At 47.9% G+C, this 27,642-nt stretch overlaps 1 protein-coding gene across 1 annotated transcript; it reads left to right on the top strand.

The window, feature by feature from the left end:
• On the top strand, positions 1–26,971 carry LOC124948545 (T-box transcription factor TBX20-like). Its single transcript, XM_047492310.1, has 6 exons — positions 1–706; positions 6,775–7,201; positions 12,412–12,685; positions 17,517–17,684; positions 17,777–17,853; positions 25,927–26,971. Exons 1-6 carry the CDS (start codon positions 535–537, stop codon positions 26,471–26,473), a joined length of 1,665 nt encoding a protein of 554 aa, XP_047348266.1. The 5' UTR covers positions 1–534; the 3' UTR covers positions 26,474–26,971.
• Positions 26,972–27,642: the final 671 nt, after the last annotated feature.

Below are 27,642 nucleotides of genomic sequence, written 5' to 3'. Positions count from 1 at the left end.
AGGAACGCCGAGCCAGTGGAGTCCGGGAAGTCGAGCAGCGCAGACGCGTTGTGTGGCTCTTCGCGCTTTACGTTTTCTTCCGACCATCTTCGTGCTGCGTATCATCTCTCTCGGTGAACCAGCAGAGACGTACATACGTACACACACACACACACACGCGCGCGCGCGCGTATATATATATATATATATATACACATATACGTTTCGGGAGTGAGAAGTAGCCGAGAAAGCAAAATAATTACGGGACAACGACGCGTCTAACCTCCTCTCGCGGTCTACGCTTTCGTCGATCGTTGCCGCGCGAGCGCGCCCGCCCGTCATGTCGTCGAGCAAACGACTCGCGTCTCGTTGAGAGAACGCTTTTCCGAGAGATAAAATAGAACGCGGACGGGAACGAGGACGTAGTGGTGGTGCTGGTGGAGGAGGTGGCGGCAACGGAGGTGGTGGTGTTGGCCGGAGGAGGAAAAAAAGAAGAAGAGAAACGCAAAGACGTTATAGAAAGAAAGGAGCGAGCGAGGTGTCGCGCGAGAAGGGATGCCTGCGAAGGGGGAGAGGGGTAAGGCGACGGACTTTAGTATCGCGGCCATCATGGCGCCCAGGGGTCCGTCCTTCGGGCATTACCACCTGCAGGGCATCGGCAACGCCGCCACCGGCCTCGAGTGTCCTACAGCTAAAGGATTCGTCGCTGGATCGACCCTCGATCATCGTGAGTTTTCCTCGATATTCCCTAATCCGTCGTCGTCGTTCGACGGCCTGCCTCGTGTCGTCCGACGGCTACCGCGTCCGCGATAGGAGTCCCCTTTCGCGTTACGACCGAGCTCCTCTCCTCCGTTCTCCGCGATATCGTTCTCCGATATCCTCTCCGTTTCTTCCATAAAATAATCCATAATTGGAGCTTTACTTACGTTCTCGCTTTTAATCCGATAGTAACTATCAGTAATGGGGCGTAGAATGTGCGTGTGTGTGTGTGCGTGTGCGTGTGCGTGTGCGTGTGCGTGTGTGTGTGTGTGTGTAGTCTCGTCACGGATTCGCTCGCGACGCGTACGAACGGTATCGTCGTGATCTAACCGTTCGTTCTTCCGACGGTAATTCGCTTTTATCTCGCGGGACTACGAGTTCTCTTTAAGAGCTACTAGATGAATATGTAAACGTTTACGGCGTCTCGAATCGCGTAAGTTGTTTCGTGCCTTTCGTGCCTTTGCATTACGTGTTTATTCGGATCTTGCGATAGGAAATAATTAAGTCGAACGTTCTCGGAAGCAAATTGAACGATATTATAATGGCGTCGTTGGGTAAAAGACCGATCGAAAACTGGTTTTTCTTGGTGCCAGCCGACGATCCGCCGTCCCATATCTCTCTATTACGCGTCCCTACCTTTGTCTATTACTACACCACCACCACCACCACCATATACACATGTACGAGTATTGGAAAGAGGGACAGTTTATACTTTTTACCCTTTTCCCTGCTCCCGTTATTCTTCGGTGATGTCCGCGATAGGGGGGACGACATATCGGAAAGTACATGGAACGACGCAAACACCCTCCGTGCTTGTACACGATCGCTGTCGTACGGATATCGATATAACGATTTGCCTATGTTCTCTCTCTCTCTCCCTCTCTCTCTCTCTCTCTCTCTCTCTCTTTCTCTCTCCGTTTCCGTGGAAAAACGTCGCGTAAAATGTCCTCGCGTCTATAATTGATGTATAGGTAGGTAAGAGGTATCGTCGTGCACGCTTCACGATAGAGAGAAGAGTTCGATCGCGAAAAAGTCGTCGACGATAAAATCGACTGGATGGACGTTGCTTGGTAATACATCTACGTCGAGGGGAAAATAGGGGCAGTCGGGGCAGGAAAAGAAAAAGGAAAAAGATATAGGCGGACGTATAATTTTCTGCGAGTCGGCGATATTTTTCCGTTGGCGCGCGGTGTACCACTGGCAAGCGAGCGAGCGAGCGAGCGAGCGAGCAGCAGTAGATCTCGCTCGTGTTTTTGTCCTCGGGAACTTGTCCGCTGCTTTCAGCCAGTAATCACATTAACGCAGTTAACGACGCCATTACGAGCTCTCTCGTAGCAATCTAGAGATTCTTAATCGTTCCGCGGAACGAGTTCTCTCTCCTCGTCTCAGGCCCTTCCCTCTCCCCCTCCCCCTACCCCTCCCGCGTCTTCTCGAGAAGACCGAAGAGATAGGCAAGGAGTGGGCGAGAGGAGTGGAAAACATTAAATACCAACTGCAATTAAATTCATAGGGGTCTCTCTCTCGCAATTACCGCGCTACGTCGCTTCTAATCATTGTCTCGCGAATACATTATTCCATCGGGCTACCGGTTAATAGCCAAGAATCGCATTAATGATCGCAACTGTTGTTCGAGACTGATGAGGTGGACGAGCCTAGGAGGTTGCATTTCGAGCCTAGAACGAAATTAATCCCCTCTCTCACCTCCCGTATTGTCCCGAGACGACGATCGATGCTCGTCGAAAGAACGATATATCGGCGTCGTTCGTATTTCGTAGAAAATAAGACGAGGATAAAAAGATTATAAAAGGTATTTAGGATTATTATTGCCGCAACGATCCCGTGGTTAGGACCGTTCCGGAATACCTGTTGTATTCTTCGGCACGAGTTCGTTAAAGGTACGCTTTAGCGTAGAAAAGCGCGCGAGGTAGGAGAGCTCGTAAATGCGACAGTTTGCCGTTCCTTTTTCGATCCTTTTTTGAGCAACGTTCCTCGAACGTTGCTCGGGTGGTGGTGGTGACAGGATTCTGGGTGGTCGGTTGTGTCGGTGGTGGCAAAAGGAAGCTGACGTCAGTAGCTCGGTCATATTTCTTCTGGCTTTAAGATCGTGGGACCACCTTCTTGGCACACACGATGGACCGTACCGGAAAGATGGAACGAACCGGAGCAACAAAGTGTGCGCGCGCGTCGCGTCCGTGTTTGCGTGGGGAGAGAGAGAGAGAGAGAGAGAGAGAGAGAGAGAGAGAGAGAGAGAGAGAAAGGCAGTTTTAATTCCTACGCGCCCGGAAAGCTTCCGGTTTGAAACGTTGCAGTCTCCTTACAAAGTCCAGACACGCGATTGGACTTTGTCAAAGAAGAAGAAGAAGAAGAAGAAGAAAAAGAAGAAGAGAAGCCGCGGGTCTGGCCTAGAGCAGGATAAAGCTTTTTCCCGCGGGCGAGCGAGAGAGAGAGGGAGGAACGTATAGGTGTATTACTCTTCGTTGACCTCGATTCGCGAGTTTTAGTTGGTTAAACGGGCATGGATAATTGATCGGCACGTCGAAGGTAACCGGTTATCTTTAAGTATAGGCTGGGATCGAGGAAGAAGCGAGCGGGATCGTGGAGGAACGGAAGGAGGCCTGGCGCAGCCCGAGATAATCGCCGAGAGAAAGAATAGAGATTTCGTGTCCGCAACGAATTATCACGTTCTCGGCTCCATGAGTTTTGCGTGCTTGACGGACCTTTCGATGCCCGGCACCTACGTGTTAAGCGCGATGGAGGAAGCGATAAACGAATAGACCATATCAAATCGTCCTATCAATATTCGTCCCTGGCAAAGAGAAGCCAAAGAGAAAAGTGTGTCCGCATCGTTTCGTTCGGTTCGATCGATCGATCGATCGATCGATCGACCGATCGTTTATCCATTGAACGCGTTTTCCATTTTCGACGAGACACGAGAAAGAGTCGTGGATCGCTAGTACGCCTACCAACCACTACCTATATATCTACCTGTAATGGAAGGAAAATGGCGCCGAAGGGATGCGCCGGTAACGTGCACGCGTTCCGCGCATCGCGTGAGCCTTTCGCGCGTTGCGTGCGTTCTCGCATCTGCACGCACGTACGCGCACCAACACACGCGAGAGACTAATAACAACGCGCGCGTCCTTACATCCGCGTTCGAAGAAGACAACAAGCGTTCTCCCCACCCCACCTTCCTCTTTTTCTCCTTATTTCAGTCTCGAATTTGTCCATTTCCTTATTGAGCCATCGAAAATTATTCCTCCTTTCTGAAAGTACGCAGGTACTTTAGGTAGGTACCCGAGTAGAGATACGTATAGATACGTGCGTGCGTCGAAAGAACAGCCGGCGATCGGACGAGAGCAAGTGCGAGACCAGCAAGTACACGAGCAAGAACGAGAGCGGACGTACGTTTGCCTCGCGGACGATCCAGCGTTAAAATTAACACCTCAAACGTCGTTGCGTGAGTTCCCTCTCTCTCTCTCTCTCTCTCTCTCTCTCTCTCTCTCTCTCTCTCTCTCTCTTTTCTCCCCTTTTTCTTCTTTGTCCCATCCTCCTCGTACACCGCGTGTCACGCACTTGCGATCTCGCAAAGCAAGAGTTGCTTTGGCTGGAGCGGCAGCGCCGGTAGGAGCAGTCAGCAGCAGCAGGCTGCTGCTCTTGTAATGAGTCGCTCGAAGAAAGCGAAGAAAAAGAAATAAATAAAGGGACGTTGAAAATTGTTGTTGGCATGTAGGGGTACTTGCGTTCTCCTTTGTGTCGGACTCGTCGAAATTCCTTTAGAAAACAAAACCAAGGAACACGATTCCGCGGAAGAGAACGAAGAAGGTATTGACCCTTTGTCGATGAGACCGAACGGTATAATAATCTAGAGAAATAGAGTTGCTTTTGGCAAGGGGGTAGGGTCTTTTGGTCGGACCGCGGGTATCGTACGACGATCGAGGATAGATAAGATCGTATCTTGAACGAAAGCGCACTCGATACACCGCGTACGCCTGCACGTACGCGGAGAGGAGGGAGAAACAGTCAGAGAGAGAGAGAGAGAGAGAGAGAGAGAGAGAGGTAGAGCGAGTTTCCAAAGAGACGAGAGATAACCATAAGTTAGAGCTCGAAAACGTTACGAAACGGTAGTCGTCTCGAAACGATCGAACTCGAAGATAAAAGGCGTTCTTTGGTGTGTGCCAGTCTCGATCGCTCGAAATTTGACTACAGGAACCGGTTTCCTTTGGCTCATCGTCGTCGGCTGAGCACGCGCGCTTTCAAATATTTCTCGAAACGACGGCCGTGTACCGTGTCGAGGATAAGCGCGAAAAGAAGGATATGGAAGGAAGGAGAGAGAGAGAGAGAGAGAGAGAGAGAGAGAGGAGAGAGAGTGTCCGGGAACGGTAACCGACGTCGAATTATTAATAATAATACCTTTCTCGTTAGAATCGCGGCTCTCGTAGTTGGACGCGTCGCCATTAGACCTCACCGTCGGACTCTTCTTCTCACGCGATAAAAGCGAGTCTCCTGCTTTAACGGTTTCGAATTTTCCACGAGTCCAATGCCACGAGTCAAAATTTCCACGTCATAGAGAAATCTTTTACAAATACAGAGGTGGTGGTTGTTGATCGTGAAAAACGAGAAATAGAATCGAGGGAACTCGGTTTGCGCGTACGAGCGCGAGCACGTTTGACCGGCAGTCAGACGGTCAGCCGGCGGATGTAATCCGGATGTAAGGACTGGTTTCCCTCGGAGCCGAGATTAGATATTATAATACGATTATATATACGCGCGGTCCTCGATTCTCGCGCGTAACTACCAAAGTGTCGTGGCTTTAATCGAGTTTGGCGCACCCAAAGAGAATCTTCCGTCCACATTCGCCCCGCACCTCGCTTTATTCGCGGATTCCTAGCGACCGTAAATCGACTAATAATTCATTATTTTTTATTTTTCTTCCCTTATAAAAAGAAAAAGAAAAGAAAAAAAAAAAAAAAAAGAGAAAAAGAAGAAAAAAAAAAAAACGGGGAGAAGAAGAAAAAAGGAATAAAAGCATTGCGAGTCGGTCGATGACGGGCCAGCTCGTCGCGCTCGAGATACGCGCTCGCGCGTAATTAACGAGCTAATTATTCGACCGGAAATTATAAAGCCACGTTTCTACTCGTTAGTTCTCATACGTTTAGCGAATGATACGAGAAACGATACTAAATCTTCCCGCGTTACGAAGGGTCTATATACGAAGAAAAGTTTATATTTCCGATAGGATCTAACGCATGCGTCAACTCAGGCGGGCCTCATCGAGTAGAGAGAAGTCGTGTGTGTCCTATCTTCTTCTTCTCATCGATAAAGATGAGCAGCCGTTTCTCGGTTGCGCGCGCTTCGGTGGGAAGAAGAAGAAGAGAACGCGTGCGTGGAGTCCGCGTCGACGACGGTCAAAGTCCCGAATAATCCGGTACTCGTTTGATCGTCGACGACGTACGTCGTTACCTATATACCACCGCGCGTCCTCGTTTCTACGGTGGCTTATCGCGCCTGAAATAAATATTCTTAAGCGACGAAGAGGCGGCGTAAGATCGTCCTCGGTGTGCCGTTAAATAATTTCTCAATGTCGGTAGATCGGTAGAACGCCGCCAGAGTGTTTTACCTACAGGCTTCTATCGGTCGCGGATCCAATTTGAGATATCGCGTGGAAGGGAAGACACAGAGAGCGTCCGCGCGAAATAGTACGAATTAACAGATCGGTATCGAGAGACCGAAGCAATTAACGTTTGTGTACACAGTGGGTTCGCGACGGCGTCTCTTTCGCGAGCGCGCGTGCCTTTCTTCAAATCTGACGGTTTAATTAGGCGCCGACTATGCGGCAGATGCGCGCTCGTGTTTCTCGATTAATTATCCCCGACTTTACATATCTTTCGCCTTCATCTTTCTCTCTCTCTCTCTCTCTCTCTCTCTCTCTCTCTCTCTCTCTCTCTCTCTCTCTCTCTCTCACTCTGTGCCCGAATATGGCTGTACTTACGTATACACAGGGAGAGTAATTTTCTCTTGCGTTTGGTTAATTTTCAGGCGCGAGAACATCGCCGGTTAACATCGTAGCGACTGCCACCGTGGTGACCGACGACGAGGCCCTATTGGTCGAGGAGGAGGTCGAGACGTGCGAGGGCGAGAGCGAGGGAACGGAAAAGTCGACCAACGAGGAGGACGAGGAGGTCGACGTGGACGTCGACGTCGAGGAGTGTAGCAGCGTCGAGGACGGACCCGTTCACGGGCTTCCGGACGATCTCAGTACCGGCTCGTCCTCCTCCTCGTCGAGGAAATACGACGGGGCTAATGGAGTGCCCGGGTGCAACGAGCATCACGAGAGAAAGCACAGACTGAGGACGAGCTGCAACTCGGACGAGCTCCGGGACGTTGAGTGTCAGCTCGAGACCAAGGATTTGTGGGATAAGTTCAACGAACTCGGGACGGAGATGATCATCACCAAGACCGGACGGTACGAGAGAGTCGCGATCACTTTACCTTCTTTAAACTTTCGTCTGAGGACAGCAAGTTTCGTTTTCTCCTTAATCAACGCGGGGGAGACCGCGCGTTAATTTCAAACGTTCGAAGAAGAGGAGGAAGCGTGCCTCTTTAATTTCCGAGCGAATTACGTGAGATTACGCGTTGAACAAAAAAATAATACAACGGCGCGCGTCCGTTGTATGGCGCGACGCGTTGCCCGTACCTGAACTAATGGATTTCATTGACTGACGTTTTACGAGATATTTAAAGGGAGTTTTAGATGTAATTTATTGCATCCATTTATGCCGTTCGCTCGCGCACGAGCTCTAGCGGATGGATACACCGCGCGCGCGCGCGCGCGCGCGGCGCACATTTTTATAGGTATGTTAATAAAGTTGAGGCCGCAGCTGGCGGCCCCGGCAGGATGCGTGACCACGTCGGAATTATGAGATATTTGTGCACGGAACGAGAGAGACGCGGATCTTCGTCCACTCGAGCGTAACTCGCGGTATCGTCTCCTTTCCTGCTCTAGAGGTTCTGTCTCGAAATCGACGATAGCGGACGCTTTAGCGTACGGTGGTAGACGCGAGAAAGAATTAAAAAAAAAAAAAAAAAAAAAAAAAAAAAAAAAAAAAAAGAAGAGTGAAGGAGAAACGTTTCCAACTTTTTAGCGAGCCTCGTCGTATCTTAATCCTTAATCGCTAAAATAAAATCTAATTTATAAGCGCGTTCGGTTGCTCGCTTTAACTAGAATATTTTTCTAGTGCGATATAATCACTTTCGGTTAATTAAAACGAAGCGAGAACGCGTAGCTCCTCTCTCGCTCGTGGATTTTCACGGCGATACGTGAGTGTGTCTGGTAACGACGTTAAATACGAAGGAACGAGATAACGGTCGAGATGACGTATAAACGTCCGAGAAAGAAAGGAAGAGCCGCGAACGCTTCTTCTCGTTGTCACGCTAGCTTAGCATCGCTCGGACATTATCTTCTTGGGCAAAAAGAATAATCGAGCGAAAGGCCATCGGCTTTCACGCTTTTTACGAATGCCTTTTGCATACGCTCTCGAATTATCTTGCGAGGATCTTATCCCCGATAGATAGGAGAGACGAGACGCGCGTCCATCGATGCGTTATTAACTGTACGATCGTCGGCGCTATTTATATTTACGAGGGATCGTTTCTAACGACTTTGGCGATCGTAAACGCGCGCATTCATAATTGAGTTTTCCTACGTGGGAAAGGCTTTACGAGTGAGATAAGGAAAAAGAGAGAATGGATTAAAAAAGTTGTCGACTTGACTTAATCGAGTAAGACTCGCCAGACGAAATTGAGAACTATCTTTCTTCGAGACGGGTTTATAAATCCGTCGTGCATCACCTTTCCGGAACTTGTGTGCGATTAATGCGCTCAATTAACGTTCAGATTTTTTGCAAAAACGACCTGACGACGAGCTAAGCGAACGGATCGATATTCGATAGCTCCTACTTTCTTTTTTATTTTTCTTCTTTTTTTTTAATCGTCCTTTTTTTTTTTTTTTTTCTTTTTCGAAAAACGCGCAAGCTATACCTATCGCCGAGCGGTATTTAAAAATGTCAAGATAGCGAGCAAGGGTAAGTTGGCCGAGTCGATCGATATATCAAGTATACCGTGGGCGATACACACGAATAGCGTCGTTAGCACGGCGAAACTTGGCACGAAATCCCAGTCGAACGAAAACGTCAGTCTCTCCTAGAGTGACAATACGAATTCGGACCAATCAGGTGGAATTGTCTGGCCCGACGGGGTGCCAGGACCCTCTCTCTCTCTCTCTCCCCTCTCTCTAAGGTTCGAGCTCTCAAACTTTCTTTTTCCCACGTTGACGCCCTCTGTTTCTCTCTCTCGCGCGCGCGAGAATACACCAACCGTCGAGATGGCAAACAAAAGCTATTCGAGAGAGAGAGAGAGAGAGAGAGAGAGAGACTTTTCTTTGCATAAAATTTGTTTCGATCGAGCACGACGGACGATTATATTTCGACAAGTAGTTATATTGTAATGACGAAAGATCCTTTCCCAAGGATTTACATGGTCGACTCCCGAGAGAAACGAGTCGTCGTAGTTGCGAGCAAAGGAAAAAGCAAATGCGGGTCCTCCTCCTACGTTAAATCGTAGCCTCCGTCGCTCTCGGAGGTAGTATAGTAGGAGGTGTGGACGAGCAGGTCAGGAGGAGAGAGACAGGAGGAGGATAGGAGCGGATATGGAGGGTACTCGTCACGCGAACCCTTCATCAAGGTGCCAGCCAGCCTATATCATAGGCGTTCAACACACGCGTGACGAGTCTCGGCGTACATACACACACACACAGAGAGAGAGAGAGAGAGCGAGAGAGAAAGAGAACGATGTACCGTGCGTTTCTCTCCGTCCGTATTTCCGCGTGTGTAGGAGACGAGGGAAGGCAGAAAAAGAAGGTCGCCGGAAAAGAAAGAGAAATAACGGAAGGTGGATGAGATGCGAAAGGACAGATAAAGGAAGTGTGCGAGAGAAAAAGAGAGAGGTGGGGGCCAAAGCAGAGAGGGCACGATATGGGCCAAAGTATAATTATAATAGCGACACCACCTGGCCAGGGCCAGAGAAGTCGTTAGCACGGCAAACAGCGAAGAGCAAGTCGGATGGCCACTCGGATCGGTATAATATCCAGTGCTTCCGTAATCCATTTGTACGAACCCTACTCCGTATTTCTTCTTCTTCTTTCTTCTCTTCTTTATCTTCTTCTTATTTCGCTCGCCGAGCCCGTTCCAGGCTATATCCTTCTCGACAGTGAATAAGCGACTCTGGCAGCACGCGCGTACGTCCGCGAGAGCGAGCGAGCGACCGAGAGAGAGAGAGAGAGAGAGAGAGAGAGAGAGAGACAGAGAGTTAGAGAGGGAGAGAGGACTGAGAGATGTATGACGGGAGAGAGGGAGAGAGAGAGAGAGAGCGAACTCCGGCAAGGTTTAGGGTGCTTTCCGAACGACTTCGAGGGTCGAGCCGTTCTCGCGATTATGCTCTCGTTAGCCACGGCCTATGGAATCGAGCCTCCTCTTTGCGTCCGCTTAATTTGCCGGGGCTAAACGATGATGAACCGCGAGGATACGTTGCGCTGAGTTCCAAAGAGAAAGACCAATTTTGACGGTTTCGAACGAGTCTGGAAACGGTAAATAGCATATAGGATAGGCTGATAAAGCGATCCGCTAATCGTTTGGGTCGTTACTTCGACGATGATCGTCTCTCGTAGGATCGTTCGAACGAACAAAAAAGAAGGGAAAAAAAAACAAAAAAAAAAAAAAATAAGAAAGAAAAAACAGGAGAAACTTAGCGAACGACGACATTCCTTGGAAATCCGCAAAGCGATCGAGAGCGGCAATCTTTCGAACGTACGCGAACTTGTTCGTCACGCGAGTCGATGCCGTGTTTCTTGGGAAAGGTTTCGCGCTCACGAATCGCAAGAGGATAATCCTTGCGGTCGTTCTCTTTAAAGCGGTTGCGGCCTTTGCGGTTTCTTCAACGTTTTCTCAAACGATTTCTTTTCATCGTGATCGGGGCACGTCCCTCCTCTTTGTGTTTCTCGCCTTTAACGAGGAGGAGCGCCAAAGTATGGCGCTCGAGTAAAACTCCCAACGAGATCAATGAAGAAACCAAAAGATCGATCTCTATTCGGACTTTATGAAATTTTAGAAAGGAATTTACAAAGGAATCGTGCCGATAGTCTTCCAAATAATGAGCGTGGCGAATCCGCAAATTTGGCTCGAAAGGAAAATCTCGTAGAAAGATTGGTGCCAAGCGAGTACGGAGAGGAAGACGTGAATGATCGCGTAAATTAAAAGGGCCAAAAGATAGGCGGTACAGGTTGTCGTTGCTTTTCTCTTCGACTTATTCTCTGAGCAAACTTCGATGCAATTCGATGAATTTTTTAAATAATCCTCTTGATATTGTTCCAACGCCCTAGCTTTTCTTTCGGAATAATTCGAACGTCTTTCGACGTCTTCGATTAATATTTGCGAGAGCGCAACGTTGATGAGCATGACGTTTTCGATCATCGTAATTGTTTCCTCGTCGACTCGAACGATCGATTCGGCCGTTTTAACGTCTACTCCCTTCTCGTCCTCGTCTTTTCTCCTCCCGTTCTTCCTTCCGTCGTCGATGTTATTGCTGTTGTTTTCGTTGTCGTTGTCGTCCTCGTCGTCGTCGTCGTTGTCGCCGCCGTTGTCGTCGCCGTTGTCGTCGTCGTCTTTGGCATCGAACGGCGAACGCGCCCGGCAGCATCGCTTCTCGGTCGTCCTCTCCGCGCGCTTATGTCGTCGATGATTGCACAATCCCGGACAAACTATCGGTCGACCATGACACGTACGCTTTGGCGTACCAATCATTTCATCAAATCCTCCGCTCTTCTTTTCCACTTCTCCGTAGGTAGGTAGTAGTATTCTCTGACTTTGGCCTCCAACCTGCGAGATCGTCAAAAAAGACGATTGGTTATGACGTGGTACGCACGTGGGCCGACCATCGCGCTAATTCCCCTAATCTAGTATTTATCGCGATACGCGTGTTTGCGTATTTTGCTGATGCGTTATGTCCAATTCGTACGCTCGTTAACGTATCTTTAATCGATCGATCAATCAGGATTACCCGGTTCTCCTTTGGCAATGGCGTTACCCGAGAATATCAATCATAGTCCAGCTCCGAACGTAAATTAGTCTTGGCTAGGTCGTGCGACAGGAGAAAACGCTTAACGAAACACGAAGAGAAAGAAAACTCGCGATTGTGTACTTGATGGAGGAATCTCTTGGATTTCTTGGTCCTCGATGATGGTGTCAGGCCGAGAAGAATTCAAGGACGCGTTAAGGAGCGCATCCGACGGTGGCGCGTGCGCGCAGATGTTGGAGGCGTTGAAAAGTTGACTGCATATGACGAGGTTCAAGGGTGGATTATTACTACTACTCCTACCTCGCTTAACGACGCTTAAAAGCTATTACGGGCTTGAAAGCTACTACTTTTGATCGAAGTGTCTTCTGTTCGTGCCAAAACGAGATTTCCGCGATGGTCGAGATGCCGCCGATGCATTACGGCCATAGTTCTTTGACAGAAAGAAAGGAAGAGGTTAACGATCGTTTCTTTGTTTCGTTAAACCCGATCGTTCTTTCTTCGACGCGAGCGATTTAACAAGCAGACGTATTATTTCTCGATTCGCAGCCGGATGTTTCCCACCTGTCGCGTCTCCTTTCGAGGATTGAAAACGGAAGGCCGTTATGCGGTACTGATGGACATAGCACCGGTCGACAATAAGAGATATCGATACGCCTATCACAGAAGCTGTTGGCTCGTGGCCGGGAAGGCCGATCCACCGGCGCCACCTCGTCTCTACGTTCATCCGGATTCACCGTTCACCGGGGATCAACTGGCGAAGCAAGTGGTCTCCTTCGAGAAGGTTAAGCTGACCAACAACGACATGGACAAGCATGGCCAGGTAAGACGGATATTTCCCTTTTCTTTTTTCTCTCCCGCCCCATCCTCTGTCGTACTTCTTTTCTGGACGATTTCAAAGTCCAGATTGAAAAAATCGCCATATACGCGACCGCGGAATTTTAATTCTATCCGCGTTCCAGTTCGCTAGGGGTATCCGCGACGATTTGATCGTAAAACTCTATGGCCGTCGTTACGTATCAGATTTCATATAGGTAACCAACGTGTTTGGTATCACCTCCGTATTCGAATACGTACGAGGGGGTCATTCGATCTTGAGAAGAAGGAGGAGGAAGGCAATCGGTTCGCGGACTGCGTAGAAGAGAGAGAGAGAGAGAGAGGATTCACGAGGGACGTTATCCTTTACTCTCGAACGACAGCGCTGAAACGCAGCGATTCGATCGTTTGCCGAATCGATTCACCGTTCCTCTCCCCTTCGAATAACGTCGCATAATTTTCAGGCGAACGACGTAGCGCGTCTTCATCGACGACGACGACGACGACGACGACGACGACGACGACGACGACGACGCTCAAAGATTACGGGCCGTCTTTCACGATCTCCATCGAATCTGGCGCTTTCGCTTTTCTTCGTCGTCTCGTCGACGACGGGTCGTCGTCGTCGGTCTTTTGCGAGCGCGCGCGCGCGCGCTCGCGCACGTCCCCAAATGGCCTCGTAAAAGAATGAAAAAGAGGGAAAGAGCGTAGGACGCGGTTTATCATCGATTCAAGTTCGATCCTCCTTGTGTCGTTGTTGTTAATCGTGGGCGTCCAACTCCGTTCGGTTCTCGCGAAACGATTTTTCTTTTAGTAACCTCGTTCAAAAGAATTTCACCGAAAAGACGAGTTCTCGTTTCTGTCCAGCTTATTTGTATCCGTTCGAATTAGCCGAACGATCGCGCAAAGTATCGGTAGCTCCTACGATCGTGGTAAGGCTACGCGATATCCGGTTTAAAATTAGAAAGGCGAGGAGTGGAAGTGGAGGATGCTCTTGGATGCGCCTCTATTCTTTGCTTCTTCTCTTGAAATATCACTGACTGAGGAAGGCCAACCGTAAAAAGTGTAACTCTATGGTAGAAGGAAGAATAACGCACGGAGAATGGATACTACTACTTTGGTAGGGTAGGAAAGAGGAGAGGTTCCGTGCGCGGCTCCACGTTCTCGCGGAACAGTCATAATGTTGGTATCATTATAGGCGACCGCGGTGGTGTGGTGTGGTGTCGTAGGTGGTATATAGTGGGTACTACGCCGGCATGCCTATAAGCTAATAAATTGAATGGATGTTTGCCCGGAGCTTTTGTCATGATGATCACGGGTAGCCCACGCCCGGCCCCGTTGAGCACCTTTTGAATCTCCCTCGAGGCCGTGTTCCCTCCCGTTTTGCTCTTTCCACTCTTTCGTGGATCGTCGAGGATGCCCAACCCTCTCTCTCTCTCTCTCTCTCTCTCTCTCTCTCTCTCTCTCTCTCCCTTCATTTCTAGAATTCTAATTTCGACGATAACGATAACCGGAATAGGAGGCTTCTTTTTCTACGGGACAGATAGATTTTCTGATAATCGTCGAGTCACGAGATTGTCCGTCTCTATTGTGAGCACGGAAGAGAGATAGAGGGAGAGAGAGAGAGAGAGAGAAGGAAAAGAGAAAAAAAAGGTAAAGCGGTCGAGCTCGAGGAGAGCCACGCAACGCAACACCCAACCGCCAGTCAAGTCAGAGTCGAGGACTCGAGTGGTAGAGAGAGAGAACATTCCTTCGCTACGGCCGCTATTTCATCGTTTCGTATGACGCGATATTATAAGACCCCCGCCTGCGTGCCGGCTACTACATGGTGGTCCAAAAGCGAGCGTCCACCTGCGCGCGAGAGAACCGGCTCGACTCTCGCGCGCCTATCCTCCTCTCTCTTTCGTCCGTCATTGAGATTTCTATCGCCGTCCACCTAACTTCGCAAACTATTTCTATATTTTTATCGTCCTTCTAAAAGCAGTACAATAATTGAGAATCCTTGCGAGACGTCCGATAACGTACGTTTATTCAACTACTTGGCTCATTGCTACGACCTGAAAAAATAGCGCGATATAATAGAGGAAAGGCTTCGTGTCCCTTTTTTTTTCCTCCCTTTTCTTTCCTTTTCTTTTTTCTTTTTTTTCCCCTATATTAATGTACCCTAATCGCGAGGATTAAAGAGCGATAAACACGTGACTTACGTAGCCACCTCTTGAGTTATTCGATCGAATTAACATGGAGTGTGCCTTTCGAAAGATAGGAATTTGCGCGTAGAGAGGAGATTTATAAATGTTCATAAATCATTTTTAATCTTTTATCGTTCGCACAACACGTTTTTCTATGTACCCACGTCCAATCTACCTTACGTTTTGTCACGCTCCAAAGTCGAAACTTTTTCGTAAAGGAGACACGCGAATTCGTAACTAGAAAAAGTATCGATTCTCACGAATCGAATACGTTTATAAGGTCGAGCATAAGATCGCGAGGATTAAATTTCGCTCGTCTGCCTTTCCTTGCGAGAATACGCGAGAGCGTGGTGGCTGGATAAATCGAAGAAAGACTCCTTTACGTGCAAGATCCCCTTAGGACTTGCGTGGTCGCGCGTGCGATTTCAGCTCGGTTATCCGGGACGACAGAACGAACAGAGTAGAGCAAATTGGACTCCTGACAAGTTACGGTAGGGTGTCCTGCCGTGCCACCACTCGACTCGCGCGCCGAGAAAACGAATAGGGACGCGCCGCGGGATTCCGAAGGACTATAATCGAGAACATAAAACGATTCCTTTTCGTGATATCGCGATCGTGATCGTTCCTCGCGCTCGACCCATCACCGATCGTGGACCTCTTCTGTTTCCGCAAAGAACGCCAATGCTTCTTTCTTTTTTCTCTTTTACCTCGAGTTAGTTTCCACCGCGTAGATGGTCGCAGCATCGTTTTAACGTCGACGTATTCTCTCTCTCTCTCTCTCTCTCTCTCTCTCTCTCTCTCTCTCTCTCTATCTCTATTTCTATCTTGCTTTATTTTAGTCCTTTTTTACCTGGCATACCAGCATTAGGAACTACATTCTAGATCCTTATCGGCGTTTACGTACGAGTCTCGTCTCTTATTATGCGAGAACTTTTTGAAAGATAATCTTGTCCGTTAGTGGAACTCGTGAAAATGCAAACTTCTAGCCACTATGTCGGACCCTCATCTTCCTACTTTGAGAATTACTTTGTAGCGGCCATTACGATCCCCAGTTTGCGGAAGATCGAATTTACGCCTTTTATAATCAATGAAGTTGCAGCGAAAGAGAGAGAGAGAGAGAGAGAGAGAGAGAGAGAGAGAGAGAGAGAGAGAGAGAGAGAGGGAAAAGAACACGCTCGATTACGCCTGTAGGCCGTTTAATTAATACACCTATAATTCGTAGTCTTTGCGTAATTACGCTCTCACATTTTGCCCTGATACGAGCGTGCGGTAGATCCGGATAATCCGTGGAAGCGCTCACCGCGTTGCTCGCACGCACGAACGAGTCCGACGGAGGTGTAAAGAAACTTTCAAGAGCATCCACATTATATGTATGCTATTTCGATCTCCATCTACTTATACGGTCGAACAATTCGTTAGGAAAGATTGGGGAAAATTTAGTCTATCCGATAAAACGTGTCTAGCTAGAGAAAAAGAGAGAGAGAGAGAGAGAGAGAGAGAGAGAGAGAGAGAGGAAAGTCAGTAGCCGGACTTATACATTATCGCTAATATGAAATATAGAGGCGGCTGCGGTGGCGCAACTGTTGAAACTTAACGGCTGCAGGTGGCCCGAAGAGTCTTTGGGCATTGGGTCCCTTCACGCCAGCCCTGACTTTCGAGTCTCGTTCGCACGACGACTGGCATTCGTGGCGCCGTAAAGAAGACAGAGAAAGGAAGAAATAAGGGGAAAGAGAGAGAGAGAGAGAGAGATGACTCACGCACACATCTCAGCCTTTTGCCCTCTCCTTCCTCTTATTCATACCGCTCGGAAGAAAGTGCGGTTATTCGAACGTTTTATTCGATTTTTTATTATCGATCGTTTTAGGAGCAAATACTATTTTTATTGCGCTGACATCAAAAAGTTTGCGATTTTTGCTCTAGTTTCTTTCTTGGAGGGAAAAAAAGACGACGCTATTAAAAGTTAGTTTTTCTTTTTCACAACATTGTATCGGAGAAAGGACAAAGTATCGGAAGAACGGTACGATTACAAAGTCGTGCGTTTCTTTCGAAGAATAAAAAATACAAAGTAACAAAAGTTTATCGTCTTCATTGTAGGTTTGAACGATGCTCGGTTTGATTTAGAATCGATATCATACGAACGTGATATTTAATTTCCCATCGGTCCGGCTATAAATATCTTTGGATGTTTTTATATCGTAGTGATAGACGTGCATGAGCTTAATTAGTAAATCGATTAATAACGCGCGCGTACGTGTATCTATATGTTAATGTGGGTATAGATATACTCGAGGTCGATAGTTTGTAAAAAGGCGTACCTATTCGATTGCGAAGGACTCCGTTCGTTCGCGTTCATTCTCACCCCTGTCTCTATCACCGCGCGTACACGTGCGGACTTTAATAACGGTATTTTGCCGTGGCAAATGTCACGACGTTAAAGTTTCAGCGTAAAAACTCGTCTTCCGCATCCGAGTTTTTCGCCCCTACGTGCGCGTCTACGCGCGCGCTTACGGATACTGGGTAAAAGACCTATGCATTTTCAATCGATTTTCTGTCCGAGACAATGCCGCGAAAAAAGAGACGAGTAGACCGCCGAGTATCTCTAGATTTACTACATACATTTGACTTTACCTTATTTTTCTTTTATCGCAGATCGTATTGAACTCGATGCACAAGTATCAACCCAGAATACATTTGGTGAGATGCAAGCAAACGGACGACAACAATCTCCAGATCAATGATCTTCGAAAAGAAGAACACAAAACGTTTATTTTCCCTGAGGCGATCTTCACCGCGGTCACAGCCTACCAAAATCAGCTGGTGAGAACATTGATCGTCGCAATTGATCGTTCCACGTTTTTCTACTTTGATACTCTTTCCCCGCTAAATTTATTCTCTTTCCTTTCTTGCAGATCACGAAACTAAAGATCGACAGTAATCCGTTCGCGAAGGGTTTCAGAGACTCCTCGAGGTTGACGGATTTCGATCGGTACGTAAAAAACATTTCAATATCAAAATATGATTTTTCCGAGGAATCAACCGAAGCGAGCGATTAGCATACCGGTAATGAATAAATTGTTATCGTGCAAAATTATTGAAAACGGTGTGGTAAGCGAAAAGCTGTCAGGGAAGTGAGCAGCAACGTTACCTCTGAGATCGGGAAATCACGTATCGCGTAAACAGGGTATAATTTATCGCGCAATTGCTTTCTCTCTCTGTACATATTTATATATATATATATATATATATATATATATATATTTATATGTACGTATGTATATATTGCTCTTTTTGTCGAACGCACAATAATCTTTCCCGTATCGCATTTAATCGACTTTTATTATTACCACGATTACGACATAGTCGCTAAATCGAGTTGTAATTAACTTTGGACATTGCGTAAGTATTTTTTTCTATCTTGAATATTTTTTTATAAGAAGTAAAGTAGACTTTTAAGATTCGTCTTATTTAATTTTACGCGCAACTCACGGCGTGTAAAATATGATCGGCCGTGAAAGGAAAGAAAAAGTATCATGTAGAAAAAGTTGTCGCGTAAAAGGTTTGTAATACATCGGAAATGATCGATCGCATCCTAGCTTAAATTACAAAATTTCTACAACGTTAAACGATGCACGATACTTTATTAGATAGATATATCGCGAGTAAGCGTGCACGCGTTCTCTCGACCGATTTCTTATTATCCACGATCATCTATCTGCATGAAAGATGACGCACCTGCTCTGAGTAGCCACGTTCCGTCTCCTCTCGCGATCGTTTCGTATAAACAGGAACGTAGGCTCTTGAAAAAAAGGTTTTACCGTTTATAAATTATCTGCGTATATCGCTTTAACTGGAAATTTAATCGGACAAATTTTCCAACACTTTCTCGCGTTCTCTTCGGAGAGCGGCTATCTTTTCGATCCGATCGATCGATCCCGACGATTCCTTAGGATCGTTAGCTTGACGTTGGCCGAGCTAGGCGATAATCGAGAGCTCTCCCGATCATCTAGAACGCGTTATCCTTATCGTCGTCCTCGATTTTCTCTCGGCGATGATGCGAACTTTGAAAAGGGTTCGCGCGATAATGAGCACGGACACGCGGAGTCCGGTCGAGTCGACGCAAATTGCAAACACGCCCACTAAATTGTTAACGACAGCGCCAGCAGCTCGCTCGAGCGCAATTCAAGGTTTTATGCAAATCGCACAAAGAACGCTACTAACGGCGTGTCCACGAATCGATAACGCTCGCCCGATAAACTTCTCTCCTCCCCTTTTTTACGATCGAAACTCGAATAACGCGACCTCGCGCTTCGAACGTCCCTTCCCCTTCCTTTTTTATTTTTTTCATTTTTTTTCCTTTTTCTTTTTTTCTTTCTTTCTTCTTCTCTTTTCCCTTTTTTTTTTTTTTTTTTTTTTTTTGTTTTTTTTTTTCTTTTCTTTATCGAGTCTCCTCGACGACAACGACAAGGAAGAGAGTCACTACTTGCAACACCTGCGCGCCACGATCGAAGATGGGCGGATCTTAATTAAATTGTTTGTTCGCTCCTAACGATGAAATACTAACTGCGGAGATTTAGATAGGGATTAAGTTACCGTCGCTCCCTTATTACTTCTTCCTCTTCTTATTCGTCGTCGTCGTCGTCGTCGTCGTCGTCGTCGTCGTCGTCGTCGTCGTCGTCGCCGTCGCCGTCGCCGTCGTCGACAAGTCAAGTCGAGGAGGTAGTTGGGCTTCACCAGAAAAATCCTTTAAATCGTTCGACGGACGATCGAGATCCGGTCTTTGCGCTTCAGCCACGAGGAGCCTTCTATCTTAGATATTAATCTAATTATACGATCGATGCGCGCCGTTTCAACGCCTTCGAAGGTTCGAACCGAAAAGTGCACGACCTCTTCCCGGATTGTTGTCGGTTCACCATGACCCTCCCCAAATCAGCACCTGCCTAAACTGGGGCCACTCAAATCTTGCTCCGTCACTCGGATCTTTTACCCGCTGACCCGTTCAATCGACCATCTTTAAAGTGCGAAGACACTCAAAGTCTCTTCTCCGGTCAGAAAAACTATGCCTTCGATATTTATAGGTTGTGGGAATACTATACCAAGCTACTACCTACGTAGGTGGGATCGAATAAGTGCGGAATACGAGGAGGAAGCACTGGATTCGGAACAAAACAGATGTCCGGGCTCCTCTCGATTCCTCCTCCTCCATGGGATCTTCGGTAATGTCGGCGTTCGGAGTTAATGAGAGGCCCGGGACTCTGCTGCGAGAAGCAATACGTTTCGAAATTATGATTCTCGATTTATCCTTTATGGTTTTATTAAAAAATTTACTCGATTCGTCGAACATCCGCCCTTCGATCTCCCCTTCGATTACACTTGGGAAGCCGTGATACGTCCGACTTAATGGGATACTTAAAAAAAAATTGTATCGGCATCGAAGGAGATATCAGCCCTTCTCCGAGTGGACTTTTATGAGATGGAGGATAGTTACAATTAATTAGGAACGTAATATTGAAAATCTTTTATGACCCGATAAAAAGTTCCTTCATCGCTGCTTGCAATGTTGATATCTCCGACGTGCGCGAATAGGTATTTTATGTCGTCGACGAGAGTATAAGCTTTCTCGTCGAAAGCGTTTGTAACATTGCGATCGAGAGAGAAAAGAAGAAATTCCTGGCGGTCTCTCGAACGCGTTTTCTCGAGGCTACCTTTGCTACCTCTCTGCCAGCGCAGCATCCCTCCGCGGTCCTCCCCGGTCCAACGCGGGCTTCGGCGGCGTCCAGAGTTAATGAGAGAGCGGCCGTACGGGGCAATACGGCGCATGCTCCCGCCCACTTCACGCCGGCGCTGATAGATAGACTCTCTCCCTCTTCCTCTCGCGTACGCGTATGCGCTCGGAGGAGTAGAAAGAACGTGCAAGCGAGCTAGCGACCGACCAACCGACCGACCGACCGACCAACCGACCGACCGACCAACCGACCGACCGACCGACCGAACGAACGAACGAACGAACGAACGAACGAACGAACGAACGAACGAACGAACGAACGAACGAACGAACGAACGAACGAACGAACGAACGAACGAACGAACGAACGAACGAACGAACGAACGAACGAACGAACGAACGAACAAGCGAGCGACTGAACGAGCGAACGAGAGAGAGAGAGAGAGAGAGAGGGATGGATCGCGTCCATTTCGCCCTGCATTGCCGCCACCGGGCAGCTTTCGTCGTTCCTCGAGATGCCAGGAGGAAGAGAGAGGAACGAAGATAGAGAGAGAGGGGAGGGGGAGAGAGGAGGAGGAAAGAGAGCGATTCCGTTCTCCCTCGTTCCGCAGGGCAAGGAGGGCAGGGCATTCATCTATATTAGCTTCGAGAGCGGACGGCCTGTCATTACCGCTGCCGCTCCTGGCCCTCTCCCTCTTTTCCTCTCGCTTTCCGCCTCGCCATCCGTCTTTTCGTTCTCTCCCTCTCTGGCGTGCGCGCGCGGCCGTACACGGACGCACATTCTCTCTCTCTCCCCCCCCCCCTCTCTCTCTCTCTTTCGTTTCCATCTCGTCGATCTCTCTCGCGCTCGATGCACGGTGGACCCTTTTTCTCGCTACGCACACGACCAACTTACTCTTCTTCTCCTCTACCGGCGTAGAAGCAGATCTTCGACCGCGGCACCGGCAGCAGCACAGACATCGATACACCAAAGTCTTCTTGGCCCATTAGCGGGCCCCATTACCAAAGTGCCAGCGAGCGAGATGAATAGAGAGCAAAAGAGGCAGCCTTGCCGTAGGAATAAGAGAGATGGAACAGAGGGGACTGCTACGAAGCTAATAACCGCCGTTTAAAACGCAAAAACAAAGGCCCTCGCCGTGCATCATCGAGAGAGAGAGAGAGAGAGAGAGAGAGAGAGAGAGAGCCTTTGAAAGAGAAAAGAAAGGTGAGCAGGTAGTGGTAGCAACGGTGCAACGGTGTGCGCTAGAGTGTCCAGGGATGAGGAAGAGGAGGAGAGCTTGGAAGCACATACCCCGCGTGAGGGGGGGAAGTGGGGAGGCGAGGCGTCAGGGTCATTACCGGATCATTACCTACCATACCTACCGTGCGACGACGATGATGACTCGAGCCGTGAGCAACAGGCTCGCGAGGAACACCTACACGAACGTGTTCGGTCACCCTACTATCGGTCGGCTATATACTATAAACATACATATATACGTACATATATACGTACATAGAAGAGCGTGCATCGCGAGTCCGATCGCGCGGACGTGCGTGTGGGATCGTACGCACATGCACGTGCACACGCGCGCGCGCGCGCGCGCGCTCGGCGGCAGCCGGGGTAAATTACAGGCTCGACCGTATTTTGCGTTGTTTTGTTGTTTTTCAACGCGCCGAAAGGAAATGAGCGAGCAAACGCGTCACGCCACCCCGAACCTGCTAATTTCTATTCATATTTTATGGCTATTAATTTCTTCGCTGTTACACTCGTCCTTCTCCCTTTCTCTTTCTCTCTCTCTCTCTCTCTCTCTCTCTCTCTTTCTCTAGCTATCTATCCATATTGGTATACGCACATGTGCATATATATGTATATATATATATATATATATATCCATTGACCCTCTCAAAAACGAACCTCACTTTCTTCCTTCAAGTCCTTTTAACGTCGTTTCTCTTTGCGCGTTTCTTGATATCGTCCTTGAACGATACAAACATGCTACCTCAAGATTTCTCCGAATAACAAGGTACGATCGAAACAAGTTGTCCTTTCGATTCGTCAATGACACATGTCCGCAATATTTTTGTACGATCCGATGGTCGTCCCGTTCGCGTTGGTAGGAGATATCTACATGCGTGCGTTGTGTGCGCGAACGTAGAAAGCGAAGGGGAGTCGAACCGCACCGTTCGATGGACTACCTTCGGCCATCAGTGGGGTGTAACCTATTATTATCTACCACTTACCTAATGCCCTGTGTCAGCCCCAGGGTAGACGGAGAATAACAGGCTCTCCCCGCTCGATGGAATTCATTCGGCATTAATATCGCGACCCGTGCAAAGCCGACTCTTTCACACTCCGCCTTCTCCACCGCTCCTACATAACGCTTCGAGTTTCAAAAAACGTTCGAAAAAGTCGATTAATTCTTTAAAACGTATTACCTAATGCTTTTAGCAGTAGATGAAAATCAGAACCACTCGAGAGTATGGATTGCTCTCGAAAAAGAAGAAAGGGAAAGAGACGAGAATATACACTCGTCTCTCTCTCTCTCTCTCTCTCTCTCTCTCTCTCTCTCTGGCTCGCTCGCTCTCGAAGGGTGTAGCCGTGCGAACGTCATGGACATTTTAATGGGTAACGGCGGTGGCCTCTAATTAGAACGTTTCGAGCGTAACCGCGCCATTACGGGGAAACGCAGACTCGTCAGATCGATGAGGAATATTTATTGCGGTGTAACAATTACAGGAGCGCCCATAGAGGGAATAGTAATAGGCAGCGGAGGAGCCGGGGGCAGCTCTTTCGTCCTGGCGAAACCACCGTAATTAGGGCTTTTATTGTCCGTACATGAGGAAGCTTTATGAAAACATTAAAGATATAATTCAAGGCCGGAAGGCAGGACGCCGCAATCGCCTGTAGTCCTTTCGGCCGTCTCTTCGTACTTTCGTACCAACAACGTCATTTCCGCTTGGCGAATATACAGGTGCCCTCATCTAACGATCATTAATCGCGAGTCTTGGATTTCCTTCCTATGTCGTATCGATCGTGTATCGTTTGTTTTCAACGACGGGAAAAAGAAGTTATCCGTCAGCTGCCTTTTATCCTCCCGCGTTCAAAGTGTCGACACGATGATGTTATTGGTTTACCAAACGTATCGTCCTGCCGGATCTCCGAGACGATGCTTATCGGACTTGCTCGTCGCGAGTAAAAAGAAAAAAAATGGAAAAGGAATCCTTTGCACCTGGTACTCTAACCGAGGTGAAAGTATAGCTCTTAACTACGTTACAAAACGATCGACATTAAAGATACCGATTGGAAATATGAAATGAATTCGCTTATACGTCTTCGTCGACGAACACGAATTAAGATGTGGCTATCGATAACGGTGTACGGCAGTGTGAACATTATATATATATAAATACATACATACATACATATATATATATATATATATATATATATATATATATATATATATATGTGCACATGTAGCATTAAAACCGAGTCGTCGACTATTTCTCGTGCAATTTTAATGAACGATTTCGGCTCGCGAAAAGCGCGTCTCTCGGTAAGCAAAAGAGGAAGGAGGAAGGAAGAAGATCAAAGTCGGTGTGTGGTCCGGTCGCTCGAAGCGGGTACGATTAACCGCGGGCTCCCTAATCCCTTTCCCTTTTCCCTCGGTGACTGGGCAAAGGGCCGAAAGCTGCTGCGAGGGCCCAGAAATCGCGTGCTTACGTGGCACACCACGTAGGTGCGTGTACCTATGTAGGTCGCGCGCACACGACGCGCCTTTCCTCTCCTCTCCCTCTCATCCCCCGGTTCTACCATGGGTCTCGTGTTACGTGCTAAGAAGCAGTATACGAGCAACGCGTGGTAACCGAGACGCAGGAACTGCACACCGGACCCCATTGTTCCTTGCTTCCTCTTACGAGTTTGCGTCTTACGAGGTCGCTCGATCTTTCGAGTCTTAACGATTTCAAAACTGCTTCATCGGTCCCGTTCGCCGCGATTTTTTCTACGGAAGAAAGGTGCGAAAGGTCACGGCCGTTCGGGCAAAACTCTAAACTTCTTTATTGCCTCCGTCTGCTCTCTCTCTCTCTCTCTCTCTCTCTCTCTCTCTCGTTACCCTCTTTATTTTGACGTCTCGATCGTTCGCGCCTTTTTCGAGCGTTTCAAAGAGTAACCGGAGCCCGTGTCGTTTAACGTTCCCCCCATATACAGAGAGAACGGCCGATTACCGTTTCGCCGAGATATCGAATCGGTTCCAGAAGCGATCCTTCTCTCCTTGCTCTTTCTCAATCTGGCAAAGTCAAAATCGATCGTTATCGATATTTTATCTCCCACCAAGAAAGGGATCCAGTAGCAAAGAGATTTTTATTCCTCCGTACCCTTCCTTCCGAGGCGCAGCATTGGCGTGTTTATCGTTATCGTTTTATACGCTTTGAATTACTTTTCGACCTGGCGCGTACGAGTGTGTGTGTGAGAGAGAGAGAGAGAGAGAGAGAGGAGGGACGCGTACGATTTGAAACCTTGAAATATCAAGCGCCGTTCGTGAAAGACAATCTCCAGACCGGCGAGCAGCATCGCTACGGTGCGTTTCGGGGAACTGGATGATCGATCGGCGGTATCATCGTCGGCCGGTCGGGCTAAAATTATCGTCCAAGCTTCTAGTATCAAGTTTTCATTCGAGCACTCGACTACCGAAAGGCACGAAGAAGCAAAGGCAGGCACTTTTCTTCTTGCTTCGAGAAGGATCGGTTTGCCCGTCTAAAGAAAAATCGAGCCGAGGAAGTCGTCGTCGTCGTCGTCGGCGCCGTCGAGAGAAAAAAAAGGAAACGTTAGGAGAGAGGACGGCTAGGAGATAATTAAGAATCCACCTATCGTCGTAGTAGACGGTCATCGTCGATGCGCGCCAGTCCCGCGTAAATAATCGGCAAAGTAGGAAATGACGCGGACCTTTGGATTTCGCAATAACCATGGCCGAGCATACATTAATTATCATCGAGCAGCGGGGTCGCGACACTTAAAAGCGCACGGCGCTCGCGATCGGCCAATAATCCGCTCGTTAGCATTTCCCCTCGTTCCTCCTCTCGCGACGTAACGAAGCCCGAAGGATTGGCTCGAACGCACAATCGCTCGTAATTAACCCTAATTATGCCTTCGAGGCCGACCGTACGAATTCATCCATCACGTTATTGCGATACGCCGCGTTACCGCGAGAATTCCTACGGACGTCGATTAGAAAAGCTCCCGCTAATTATCCTACGTCCATCTTCCGCTCGAGTTTTCTCCCCTTCGTCTCTAAAGACAATTTTCTAATAAGAACCAACGAGGATGTCCGATTAGCTCTAATGACATGTTTGCAGAGATCCTATGGAGCTGATGGAGCAACAGCTGGTGAGATGCGGAGTACCACCGGTGAGATTGTACGAGCATCTCGCGATATCTTCGCCGGCGGCAGCGGCAGCGGCAGCGGCCGCCGCGGCCGCCGCCGCTGCCGCTGCCCTCGGTGCCCAACAGCAGCAACAGCATCAGCATCAGCAGCATCAGCACCAGCATCAACACCAGCAGCAGGCGCAGGAGAACGGAGGACACGCGACGGCCGCGGCTTTGGCACCGTGGCTGACGGCGGCAGCGGGTGCTTCTACGGCCCTACTTTACGGCGCTGCCGTCGGACAGACGCACCCTGCGAACAGAGCTGCCACCGGCTCACCCTCTCCCTATCATCCCGCGGCGGCCTCGACTTTTCCCTACCCGACTGCCCTAGGCTGGTCGTGGCAACCGCCACCGGTCGCGATCATCTCCCGACGGACCTCGCCACCCTCTGCTACCCTCAGGTACGCGCCCTATCCTCATCCCAGCGGTACGCCACCGCCTACGACCCTACGCGCACGCCCGTCCACCCCCAATTAGCGAGCCATACGCCGTCTCTCTGCTTCTTCTCCGACCTTGCTCCTCGAAGAATAACATTTCCTCTGTTCCCTCGATCCCCCCACCCCCAACCCACCCCTGCGTGTACCTATGTAACATACGATGGCCAAGTTTTTGCGTTAGTGAAAATGGAGACGTTGTAAATTCCTAAAAGTAAATGTTAATGCGTTCTTTTCTTTCCGTTAATCATAGTCTAGTCTCGCGCGAAGAAAATTCGGCGTTGCGTCAATCGGGAAAAATCAAAAAGAAAAAAAGAAAAAGGCAAAAGACATAATGAGGAATAATAATGATATAAAAAAAAAAAAAAAAAAAAAAAAAAAAAAAAAAAAAAAAAAAAAAAAAGGAGAAAAAAGAAAAAAAAAAAGAAAAAAAATAAAAAATAAATAAATAAATAAATAAGAAGAAAGAAAGAAAGAAAGAAAAAAGAAAAACATCCATTCGACTCGTTGTTGTGTTTCGCACGCGGCCAAAGAGAAAGAACGATCTTTCTTATCTTTTACTTTTTTGTTTTCTTTTTTCTTTTCTCTTTTCTTTTTCTTCTTCTCTTCACTCCTCGCGGAACTCCCAACGTCTCCCTATTTATGTAGACGTAATTCCACGTAGGTGTGTCATGTTGTAATCTTATCGATACGGAAGGAAACGAGCGACGAGCAGTTATTAAATTCTAATGCATGAGAGAGTTTTATCCGCCGAAGCCGCTTCGAAGGACGATAATTGTAAAGTAGAAAGTGCAAAGAAGGAAGTAGTCGTTGTTTCGCTTGGAACGATACGAGCTTTCTTCTAAGTTAATTCAACGCGTAAAACTTTTGTATATACAAGAGTATCTATATTGATATGTATGATATATTTCTCGTACGCTTCGAGCGAAGAGCGCGCGTCCGTTTTACGTGTATGTGCGTCTTGCTTGCGTGTGTTGCGTGAACGTCAGAGTACGAAAGAGAGAAAGACTCAATAGTTGTATCATATACCGCGATAGTATTAAATGCGTCTTCCTCGAAGACGACGTAATTTGTACATAAAGAATTTCCGATGGTAGTGCATAGTTTCAACGCCGTATTATTTCTCGATGTAGCAGAAAAAAAAGAAAAAAAAAAAAAAAAAAAAAAAAAAAAAAAAAAAAAAAATAAAATAAAATGAATTTTCATTAACAT

This window comes from Vespa velutina, chromosome 4, assembly GCF_912470025.1.
Source record: "Vespa velutina chromosome 4, iVesVel2.1, whole genome shotgun sequence".
Taxonomy (NCBI): Eukaryota; Metazoa; Arthropoda; class Insecta; order Hymenoptera; family Vespidae; genus Vespa; species Vespa velutina.
The sequence above is the reverse complement of the archived record's forward strand: the minus strand, read 5'-3'. Positions and strand labels throughout refer to the sequence as shown.